Source organism: Carcharodon carcharias, chromosome 19, assembly GCF_017639515.1.
Source record: "Carcharodon carcharias isolate sCarCar2 chromosome 19, sCarCar2.pri, whole genome shotgun sequence".
In the NCBI taxonomy this organism is placed as follows: Eukaryota; Metazoa; Chordata; class Chondrichthyes; order Lamniformes; family Lamnidae; genus Carcharodon; species Carcharodon carcharias.
The window spans coordinates 36,168,460-36,180,534 of NC_054485.1; the positions used below are offsets into that span (position 1 = coordinate 36,168,460).

Sequence of the window (12,075 nt, forward strand, 5' to 3'; positions counted from 1 at the left end):
ACATACACTTGAATAGTCACCATTTGGATGTTATTGGAGATATGCTGATGGCTGTGGGATTGTATATATTCTTGCTTGATCACTTTCAGAAAAAATTAAGAAAAATGAAAAAGAAAATCTCAAAAGTGATGAGTGATGTTGTTTAACAGCCTTCTTACAAAATGCATGCAAAATAAACATTTTAAAGGCAAATTAACTTGCCCACATTTAAAAGCATGTACCTGCAAGCTTTATTTTATCATCAAAACGTGTAATTTTTTTGCAGCTACCCCCAATTATTTGCTTTGAAATCAATTGAATGCCAGTTCCAAAGGATGGGTGGGAATCATACTTCAGAAGCTGGTGGAGTCGAGGGCTTTTAAATTTTGAACCTCAGCCCATGCAGGCCTGCAGAGAGGATACTGTGTCTCTTTTAATGAAGAAATATACGTTTACATAAACGAGGGAAGGTGGCCCCGCATGAACCGCATTTGTGCGGCGTGTCTCCTTCGACGCGATTTAAAAAGCAATATTCAACGCGTGCCATGTTTTTAAACAGTTTGCACGGGGAGAAGTTGCTGCCGAAGTGGCTTTGGTGAGTGATGTTGCAGCTGCTGTGAGTGGTCCTCCCCCAGCAGTGGCGGTGAGTGGAGGTGTCCACATTGTGACGCTGCTGATAGTCAGGCTGTTGCTGGTTGCCCGGCCGGAGACGCCATTGCTGTTTGAAAAGCGAAAGCTGCGAGGGGCTGAAGGAGAGGCGCCACACAAAAACAGGGCGGCTTCACCCCCGCCGTTCTGGAGCTTTTGATCTTTTCTGATAAAAAGGTTCGATTGATTGGGCTACCCTTCCTCTTCCCCCCCCCCCCCCTTTTGAAGAAGCCGAAGCGCGGAGGTCGGCGGGGTTCCCCAGAGCGGTCGGACGTTGTTGCCTTGTTGCCCTGCCCTCCCCCTTTGGGTTTGAGTCCGGTTACAAGCGAACGTGGTGTTGGCGGATCATGGCGTGTGGGGCCACTCTGAAACGAAGCGTCGAGTTTGATGCGCTGCTCAGCCCTCAGTCTCAGTCTCCCAAGCGGAGGAGGTGTATGCCTTTAACAGGGCCCGGCGCTGGGGCACCATCACCCCAGAAGTACCTGAAGACAGAGCCGGCGGCCTTTGGCGGAGAGAGCTCATCAGCACATCGGCTCACACCAGGTAATATAACAGGGGAGAGGTGGTGGTGGGGGTGGCAGTAGCAAAGCCAGACAATAGCAATAAAAGTGACGATTATTATTGGGTGTCAAAGGTGCAGCTTCCTAGGGAATTCATTCAGTCTTTGTTTCGCAATCTGCCTCATTGCTGTTGGACCTGCTGCAGCTTTACAAATAGAAGCCCGATAGGCTACCACCATCAGAACAGCCCCGAATTGTGTACAATATAAAGCTGGAAAACGGTGAAAAATGTTTTCTCTTGCAGCCACCCCCTCAAACGGCTGCCATTTTTAACCCAGAGGATGGGTGTTTGGTTGCTGCTCAATATGCCTCAGTGGTTTCTGACTTATGAAATATGTTAGTATTCTAATATTCTACAAGCTGCTAGTTATTTTTGGGGCAACAAATCTCAACGAGGTATCTCAAAAAACCTTGAGAGGTTCATTAGCAAAAGCCCTATACCATGTATTATGGCTGTACTTCAGGGTGTCTTCATGATGTGTAAAACCAATTCTAATCTTACCTTTAATTGCTATGACAGCGATTCTTGATATTTGTAACGCAGGAACTATGACCTGGAAAAAAATTGCATTTGTATAGCGCTTTTCACGACCACCGGCTGTCTCAAAGCAAGAAGTCGTTCAGAATTGAAATTAAAATCGTCTTCTGACAATCTCTTTGCTAAATTATTGTTCTACTCTTGTATCAGCCACACAGTTAATGCATTTAAAACAGATGTAAATGTAATCTATTTAATTTATAGTTTTTATGGTGGGGGAGGGTAGATTGATAGCATACAATTGCATTAGTTTTTAATAAACAATCTTTAGGCCCATAGCTTTGGTTTTTGAACAAACATCTTGGACGTTCATGATATGAAGAAGCTTGTGGCACATTAATGGAATTAAATTGCAATTAGAGCATTTTGGTGAATCCTGGTATTTTATGTTTTGGTAAATGGGTGTTTTTTAAAATTGAGGTAGGTGATTAAACTGCGGTGGACTGTTTTAATGTGCCTACTGACTAATGTTTGGGCTTTTGTGTGGATAAGTGCATTTCACATGTTTGCAAAGTAAACTAAAGGCATAAATCACTTGTTTATGAATGTAGAACCTAAAGTGGCATTGCCACTTGGTTTGGTCAGCTGTGCATGGTTGATGTGCTTGCATCAACTTAACTGCAAAATACTGTGCTGCAGTGCAATTTTTTTAATGTTCAAATTTGTGACAAGCTCTCCTGATCTAATTTGTACTGTGGTCTGTCATGCTACAAAATTATCTGGGAGAAGTCTGTGCAAAACACTGGTAGCAATTTGATGAGCCAAATTGCCTGTTTTCCTAGTGGGTATAGCCCCATCTCCCACACCTCAAATTGAGCACCAATTAGTTCAGACTGATCATGGTGGAGGGTGAAGGGGGAAAAGTAGAGGAGAATGTTAGACTGTCTGCAGAGTTTTTTCATCTGTTGTGACTGAAATGAGTGTGCTTGATGCTGACACTAGATGCCTAAAACAAATGAATATCTTTCTTAGAACTAATAACCCTTGAATACATAAAAATGATTTTTTTTTGTGAGAAGTATTTTTTTGATCTGTTCTGGAAACCACTATAGTTTCTGATGTTTTGGGATGTCATTTCACTGAATTTCCCAATGAATCCATGCCAGCATATTAAATGTTAATTTTATGTAAGTATGTGACATGATTTGTCATTTAACATCTGAATTATAGACTGGTCATTCTCTTTACGGTTTCTATTTTTGCCAAAGCTATCTTGCTTTCACTATGGTTTCTGTCCTATGCTGTCTGAATTTTATTTCTCCAGTCTCCCAAGTCTATCTGCTGTGTTTGTGTTCTTAACTTTGATTTCTAATGAATGTTGTATTATTTTAATTGGAGATTCTGACATTGCTTTAGCTGCTGACCTCAATGCCTCTGGTGAATTCAATGATTTATAACTTTGCCAAATCTTTTTTCTATTTGCTGTTTAGTGTTCTGTTTGTTTGTGCCCCTGTGAAGTGTCTTGGGACATCTTATGTTAAAGACACTCTGATGCAAGTTATGTTATGCTTGGATGGGTAATTTTTCCAACTGAGCGGTGTCCAATCTGCGTTTTCCATAAATGTGTGTAGATGTGTAAATAAACCAAGTGCTTAACATACATTAAAAGTTTGAGGCCCAAAATTGGAAGAAGAGTTAGTTGATAGTTCTGTCTGAGGGTGGGGTGGGGTGGAGAGCTTGTACGTTTCCATAAACACATGTTTTATCATTTTTTTTAACTAACTAGCAGGATATGAAGTTTTCCATGCATAATGCACAGAGATTGTGTTGTATGCAGTTTTGTTGGTGATGGATTTTTATGTGAAATGAGGATCATTTTGGATTTATAATATTCCACTGAGAAGGCAACATTTAAAATTCAGTTGTTTAGATGTTAATTATCAAGGAAAATGTGCTCAGTTTTATTCCCATGTAGTTAGGCACACTTACATTTGAGACTTTTGTGTAAAGGGTCAAGTACCTGCTTGGAGAAAAGAGTACCTAATTTAAAAGTAAGGTTCACATCACCTCTGCAGTAACTTTTAGATTACGATCTCAGCAGCTGGTCAAAGATGCAGGTTTCATAACAACAGTGAATGCTGTGAATGGGTTGCAGTATCAATCTGGTGTCTAAAATTGCAGTATTTTTCTGTTTAATAGTTAGACATGGGCATTGTAGATCTGAGTAGTACCATGATGTACTGACTTCCAGTTGTTTTATCCATATAGAAAATTTGCAGCACAGATGCCATGTGGCCCATCATGTCTGTTCCAGCAAGATAAAACAGCTTGCTAGCCTAATCCCATCTTTTTTAGCTGTTGGTCCATAGGCTGGTAGGGTATGGCACTTCAGGTATATATACAAGCATTTTCAAATGTGATGATGGTTTCTGTCTCTTATCACCATATGTTGCTGTTTCGAAAGTCTTTAAAAATGCTTAAAGGTGGCAATTTCTGCATTTTTATAAGGAAAGGAATCATTACAGGGTTTAAAAAAAACTATTTGGTTTGTTCAAAGATCTCAAAACGTGGGACCATTCTTGCATGAGAATAATCCATCTGGCAAGCCAAATTGATAGATGTCATGAATATTAAAGACGGCTACCCATTTTCTTGTGTTGCCCTTGAGAGGGGAGTCTGAGATAATCTTTATGAAACTTTGGAATTGCCTCAAACAGAATAATAACTTGAAGAAATTAAATCTAGTAGAAAATAGGTGCAAAATGAGAGGCAAAAATTCTTAATTTCTTGTGCAGACAAAATCTAGTGCACGTATAGATTTAAAAATGTGATTTGAAAAATATTCTTGTGCTCATTATTACAATGTTTGAAGAGTTTTTCTCACCTTTTTACATTAGTGTTGTATTAGTGATTGAATTGTCGTAAGAATATTAAATATGTGATGTGTGGTCTTTTTGAGATGTTTTTAAAAAATCCTTCAGTCTGGATCGTGCTAATGAGTTTCCTGTTTCTTAATAAAAATAGCTGGTAACAATGTTTATGTGGGTTACTTCAATTCGTGAAATTCTTATCTAACTTTTGGGGATACTTTCTGTTCTTATGACAGCAGAAATTACCTTATATACTTTGAATGATGTGATCGGTAAAGGCATGTTGCTAAGCAACATTCAAAAATGAAATTTTGTACCATAATATCAATCTGTGTGGTGCAATAGTTGGAATGGCACAATTCATTTCACGTGGACTAGGTTTTTAAATGGGGAAAATACTGTCTCCTGGAGGAGAGGGAGTACATAAGAGATGAATCTGGAACTTTACATGTCAAGTATCCTTCATCCATATGTCTGAAAATTGAACTTTTTTTTGAACAACTATGCAGTTAAATTGTATGTTAATAAAGCAATGCAACGTTATATTACAAGTATAATAAGTGTTGACAGGTAAGAAGTAGGGTGTGGCAGAGTTGGCAAATGGAGAAACAATCTAGTATTTATAGACTATAGCTAGCTTAGGCTATTGCAACGTAAGAAGGCCTAGGCCTACCGTATATATGGTAGATCCAAAAATATTTGAATACAGAAACACAGTAGGCCCCAAGGTTTTAGATAAAGGATATTCAACCTATATCATCGTAAAATGAGGGATGAATGTGTTGGTATGCTGAGTGCCCGTGTGTGCTGTGTGTATCTGGGCCTTTTTTTTAAACAAAAGATTTGCAGCTGCGATTACAACCAGCTTGTATTTCAAAATTTTAGAAGTTTGGAAGAAAATGAAATTCAGTGAATATACATGCTCTGCATCTTTTGATTTTTTTTTTTCTCTTTTGGTTCTTAGCACTATGGATACAAACGATTTAGGAACATAGGAATGTAGAGAGGCCAATTCGGTCGATATTTACCTGTCTTTATTCCTGATCCCTTCCCCAGAAAGAATCTTAACAGTCTTAAGTCCTAAATTTCAATTACCCCAGCACCAACTGCTGTTTTGAGGAGCAAGTTTCAGATTTCCCTATTTTTGCATGGGGGAAATCAAATGCTTCCTGATATTGCTCCTAAATGGCCTAGCTCTAATTTTTGTTTTGAATTCTCCACTAGATATAATTTATCCATCTACCATATCAAAGGCTTTTAAATTTTAAACACTTTGAATTAGATCAATCCTTGACTAATCTCAATACAATTTTTATACTTAGCCAGCCTGTCCTCTACTCTTTCAGCCCTGGTGTAATTCTAGTGAATTTGCCCTGCCCCCCTTGAGGCTAATACATCTTTTCAGTTTTAGGTACCAAACCCCAAACAGTATTCCAGATGAGGATTTGTAAAAATGAAGCATAACTTGCTCAGTTTTGAATTACAACTTCCTTGATAAAGACCAGCATTCTTTTAGTCTTTTCTTATTACTTTTTGTTCCCATGCACGAGCTTTTAGTCATTTGTTTACTTACACACCAAAATGCTTTTGTTCCTCTGCTGTCTCTGTGTTTGGCAGGGAAGTTGGTAGGGTGTTGGGGGAGGAGGCTTTCTTAAAGGAAACATTGGCATTGTCGCAAAATGGCCCTTAAATGGGACCATAATTGGCTGTCCACCTCTGGAAACTCTGGTCCCAGCACCCCCTCCTGCCATCTCCATGAGGCTGGGAAAATTCAGCCTATGACCTATTTCTCTCTCCACAGATGCTGATGGAACTTGCTGGGTGTTTTCAGCATTTTCCATTTTTCTACTTAACTACTGAAGTGGAACTGTTGCCTTTTTGGTGGTATATACTGGCTTTGTATCATACCAAATACATTGAAAATTTCCTACTGTTATAGGTTTTCTCAACCTAGTTACAGTAGTCAGTTTATTTCTCATCCCTTCAAAGTTTGCCTTGTTTGAATTTACAACCTTTTGTGATCCTTCTATTACCCCCTCAAACTTAATATTAAATTTGTTCATATTATGCATGATTTTTGTAAGATGTTCCCTTACCATCTGTTAACTAATTCTGGTCCATTACATGAATAAATCCAATATATGGCCTCTTCCCAGTATGTTCTTTAAACCATATGATTCTGGTAAACTGTCCTGAATCTCTTGATAGCCCCTTTGGTTGGGGGTTTGTGATAGCAGTAATGATGAGACTTAATACCCACTGTCATTACTATGTACAACTGGCAGCACTTCTGGTGTCTGCATGTATGCATTTATCTGCTGCTTTACAGTGCACCGTTGCCATCTTTGCAGATGGAAGCGAATTAGAAAACACTAATTTGTTGTAAATCTCAAATTTTTTGTGTACATTTTTTACTAAAGGGCCAATGTGAAAGTTAAACCTTGTGCAGTCAAGATTTTTTAATGACATACTGTCATAATTACTGCTGAACAACCTTCGGCCCTGAGAAACTAATTTTTATAAGTATGGAACTTCATTCCCTCAGTAGAGCATTTCTAAATTAGTTTTCAGTAAGTTAATGTTCTGTAATGCACGTTTCTCTCTTTAACCTCATGTCTCCAACACCATCTTTCCAGCTTTCCCTATCTGGTCAAGTGTGAGACGCTGGGATTAATTTAGAAATTACTACCACCTCCAGAGTAATCTAGAATTTAGTTCCATAAAACGGTTTACAGAACATCAAACTTATGATGCAATGAGTAAAGGCACCCCATGTTTAGTTAGACCCAACGAGGCATCCCTTATACATTGGGCATAAAACTATATTTGCTCAATGTCTGCAGATCTTGATGTCGACTTGATACCAGGCAGTAATTTAAATTAGCAAAATCTACTTTTCCTGATCATGAGGTTTTACCTGGTCTAGACCTTGTTATCACACAATATTAAGGCAATTTGTTTTCCATTTGCCACTGTTTACCTTTTTCCCTTTTTGCATAGATTTATTCAGTCAGGGTACAGTAGAAAAGCAAGATATTGTCATAATTGTAAATTAAGTTGGGTTGATAGTTTAACAAACCTGGCAACACTTTCTTAGTGGATGCATCAGCAGTGTGTCACTGTCCACTTTTACACTGCACAGTTCTTTGTAAACAAGATTGTGCCTCACTTTTCAGTGACAGGTATCCATCTGGTATTTAAAAGCTTACCACACTAAGTTCTTTGTTTTTAGGTTTCAACCAGCAGCTGTAAATCCAGACTTTTGGAGCTGTTTTGTGATTAAAGCACCTATGCAACAGTGGCCATTTTACTTTCACATTCCATATCAACTCCCATTCTTGTTTTTGTTAGCCCTTCTGTGTGGAAAACTTTTGAATTTCCTATTCCTTCATGTTGTTGCTTATGCAATATGATTTTTTTTGGTTACATCTTGAAATTTGATTTCCATTGTTTCCTCACCCGCTCACTTTCTTCTATTTCTCTCTTCACAGATGCTAACAAATCCGCTGAGTGTTTCCACCATTTTCTGTTTTTATTTCAGACTTCCAGCATCCACAGTTATTTTGCTTTTAACATTTTGATATTTTAACAAATGGAAATGGGGTTAAACCAGTTTTTAGACACACATAACCTGATGTACCCAATCAGTTTGTGAGGTGAAAATTTTGAGTTTAAAGGTGAAAATTCTTGTTTAAGTAGGATTCCTAGGTGCCGCACTTGCATATTTTCCCATAATTAAATTTAAATTGAACCACAATTTTCACAAGTATGGAGGACCAAATGAGTTTATCTCCAAGAATGATGAATCCAGTAACTAGCAAATTGCATGTAAATTGCAGGTACCTAGGTTTATTTTGAGAAATCTTACACTCCGTCATTCTTTAACAGTGACCCCTTCTAGCAAATGGCATCAGACAATACTTGAAGATGTGTGAGAGCTGTAAAAGAATAACCAGTATTGCACCCTCCCACAAGCCATATGGCATGGCTGCACCTGGTTTCTTCTATTCACTTAAGTGACCATATAGCAGCGATCAGCAAAATAGTGATGTAGAAATAGAGTATAAATAAACTGAACAAACCTGTTTGCTAGCAATACTGCACACCACCAAAAGCCATTGTGGATAGGCTTCTTAAATTTAATTTGTATTGCACAAAGTTACGTGCAGACACCAGAAGTACTGCCAGTTTTACAGTGATAGCAGTGTATTTGTATTGCAAAAATCATAAATTGGCTTCAATGAGAAACCGCACTACTCACTACTATTTTTAGGGTTTAAGTTTTCAAATTGGGTCCTTGCACTAAGAGGTTCTGCGGTCAAATTTCTGAAGTTTTTATTAATTTCCCTGCGTTTTTGTTGTGTACTATTGCATTCTGAAAACATAACCTTTGTCTTTTGGATCTTAAAATAGTGTTTCCCCAGTGCATCCACTGAACAGAATACTTTGAAAACCATTGCATCAGCATTTCTAAATTAAAACTGGATAAATGCACGCACGCTACCCATCCTTGGGTGATCAAAAGAACATGAAACTTACTATGGGATGCTTCACTAATATTCCAGATGGGTATTCTGTTGCTACTGGTTCCATAATATTTCTAAGATTAAAGCAAAAAACTGCAGATGCTAGAAATCCAGAACAAAAATAAAAATACCTGGAAAAACTCAGCAGGTCTGACAGCATCTGCAGAGAGGAACACAGTTAACGTTTTGAGTCCTCATGACTCTTCAACAGAACTAAGGAAAAATAGAAAAGAGGTGAAATATAAGCTGGTTTGGGGGTTGGGGGGGGTGTGGTGGTGGGACAGGTAGAGCTGGATAGAGGGCCAGTGGTAGATGGAGATAGACAAAAAGGTGTTGAAGGTGGTGATATTATCTAAAGAATGTGCTAATAGGTGACATTAAGGGTAGAAAGGACGAGCAAGGTACAGATAGCCTTAGTGGGGGTGGGGTGGGGGGAAGGGATCGAAATAGGCTAAAAGGTAGAGATAAAACAATGGATGGAAATACATTTAAAAATAATGGAAATAGGTGGGAAAAGAAAAATCTATATTATTGGGGAAAATGGGGATCGGAAAGGGAGTGGGGATGGAGGAGAGAGTTCAAGATCTAAAATTGTTCAACTCAGAATATTCAGTGCGGAAGGCTGTAAGGTGCCTAGTCGGAAGATGAGGTGCTGTTCCTCCATTTTGTGTTGAGCTTCAATGCAGCAGGCCAAGGACGGACATGTGGGCATGAGAGCAGGGTGGAATGTTGAAATGGCAAGCGACAGGGAGGTCTGGATCATGCTTGCGAACAGACCGAAGGTGTTCCGCAAAGCGGTCACCCAGTCTGCATTTGGTCTCTCCAATGTAGAGGAAATCACATTGGGAGCAATAACTGCAGTAGACTAAATTGAGGGAAGTGCAAGTGAAATGCTGCTTCACTTGAAAGGAGTGTTTGGGCCCTTGGACAGTGAGGAGAGGGGAAGTAAAGAGGCAGGTGTTGCACCTTCTGCGGTTGCATGAGAAGGTGCCGAGGGAGGGGGTTGAAGTGTAGGGGGTGATGGAGGAATGGACCAGGGTGTCTCGGAGGGAACGATCCCTGCGGAATGCCGCCAGGGTGGGTGAAGGGAAGATGTGTATGGTGGTGGCATCATGCTGGAGTTGGTGATAGACTATCCACCAATATTCATTACAAGCTTACCGACTCCCACAGCTACCTTGACTACAGCTCCTCACACCCCACTTCCTGTAAGGACTCCATCCAATTCTCTCAGTTCCTTCGCCTCCGTCACATCTGTTCTGATGATGCCACTTTCAAAAACAGTTCCTCTGACATGTCTTCCTTCTTCCTTAACTGAGGTTTTCCACTCACGGTGGTTGACAGGGCCCTCAACCGTGTCCGGCCCATCTCCCGCGCATCTGCCCTCACACCTTCCTCTCCCTCCCAGAACCGTGATAGGGTCCCCCTTGTCCTCACTTATCACCCCACCAGCCTCCGCATTCAAAGGATCATCCTCCGCCATTTCCGCCAACTCCAGCATGATGCTACCACCAAATGTACCTTCCCTTCACACACACACAACCCCCCCCCGCCAGCGGCATTCCATAGGGATCGTTCCCTCCAGGACACACTGGTCCACTCCTCCTCCATCACCCCCTACACCTCAACCCCCTCCCACGGCACCTTCCCATTCAACCGCAGAACTTCCCCTCTCTTCACCATCCATGGGCCCAAACACTCCTTTCAAGTGAAGCAGCAAAACACTTGCACTTCCCTCAATTTAGTCTACTGCATTCGCTGCTCCCAGTGCGGTTTCCTCTACATTGGAGAGACCAAACGCAGACTAGGTGACCTTCGGTCTGTCCGCAAGCATGACCCAGACCTCCCTGTCGCTTGCCATTTCAACACTCCACCCTGCTCTCATGCCCACATGTCCATCCTTGGCCTGCTGCATTGTTCCAGTGAAGCTCAACGCAAACTGGAGGAACAGCACATCATCTTCTGACTAGGCACTTTATAGCCTTCCGGACTGAATATTGAGTTCAACAATTTTAGATCATGAACTCTCTCCTCCATCCCCACCCCCTTTCTGATCCCCCTTTTTTTCAATAATTTATATAGATTTTTCTTTTCCCACCTATTTCCATTATTTTTAAATGTATTTCCATCCATTGTTTTATCCCTACCTTTTAGCCTATTGCGCTCCCTTCCCCCCACCCCACCCCCACTAGGGCTATCTGTACCTTGCTCGTCCTGCTTTCTACCCTTAATTCATCTATTAGCACATCCTTTAGATAATATCACCACCTTCAACACCTCTTTGTCCTTTTGTCTATGACATCTTTTGGCTATCTCCACTTATCACTGGCCCTCTATCCAGCTCTACCTGTCCCACCACCACCCCCCCCCTTAAACCAGCTTATATTTCACCTTTTTTTTATCTTTCCTTAGTTCTGTTGAAGAGTCATGTGGACTCGAAATGTTAACTGTGTTCCTCTCTGCAGATGCTGTCAGACCTGCTGAGTTTTTCCAGGTATTTTTATTTTTGTTTTCCATAATATTTCTGATGGGTGAGAATGGGAGATGTTTCTCTTTAGCTCATAGTTAAGAAAATAAAGGTTGTTCAAAGTATTCTGGTGAAACACTGGCTCTTCTGGAGACCATGGATGTGGAATTCTATTTGTCAATTTTTTTTATTTATCCACAGGATGTGGACATCACCAGCTAAGCCAGCATTTACTGCCCATCCCTAATAGCCCTTGAGAAGGTGGTGTTGAGCTGCCTTCTTGAACCGCTGCAGTCCCTATGGTGTAGGTGCATCCACAGTGCTGTTAGGGAGGGAGCTCCAGGATTTTGACCCAGCGACAGTGAAGTAATAGTGATATATTTCCAAGTCAGGATGGTGAGTGGCTTGAAAGGGAACATCCAGGTGGCGGTGTTCCCATGTATCTGTCGCCCTTGTCCTTCTAGATGATAGTGGTCATGTGTTTGGAAGATGATCCCTAAGGAGCTTTGGTGGGTTTCTGCAGTGCATCTTGTAGATGGAACACACT

The 12,075-nt window shown here is 40.6% G+C and overlaps 1 protein-coding gene across 1 annotated transcript in view; it reads left to right on the forward strand.

Annotated features, from left to right (window-relative positions):
* Positions 1-640: 640 nt before the first annotated feature.
* akirin1 (akirin 1) overlaps positions 641-12,075 on the forward strand; it is a 31,696-nt gene continuing 20,261 nt past the window's right edge. Inside the window, exon 1 of the mRNA XM_041212918.1 lies at positions 641-1,170. Coding sequence (XP_041068852.1) covers positions 975-1,170 — 196 coding nt within the window. The 5' untranslated portion in view covers positions 641-974. The remainder of the gene's footprint in view (positions 1,171-12,075) is intronic.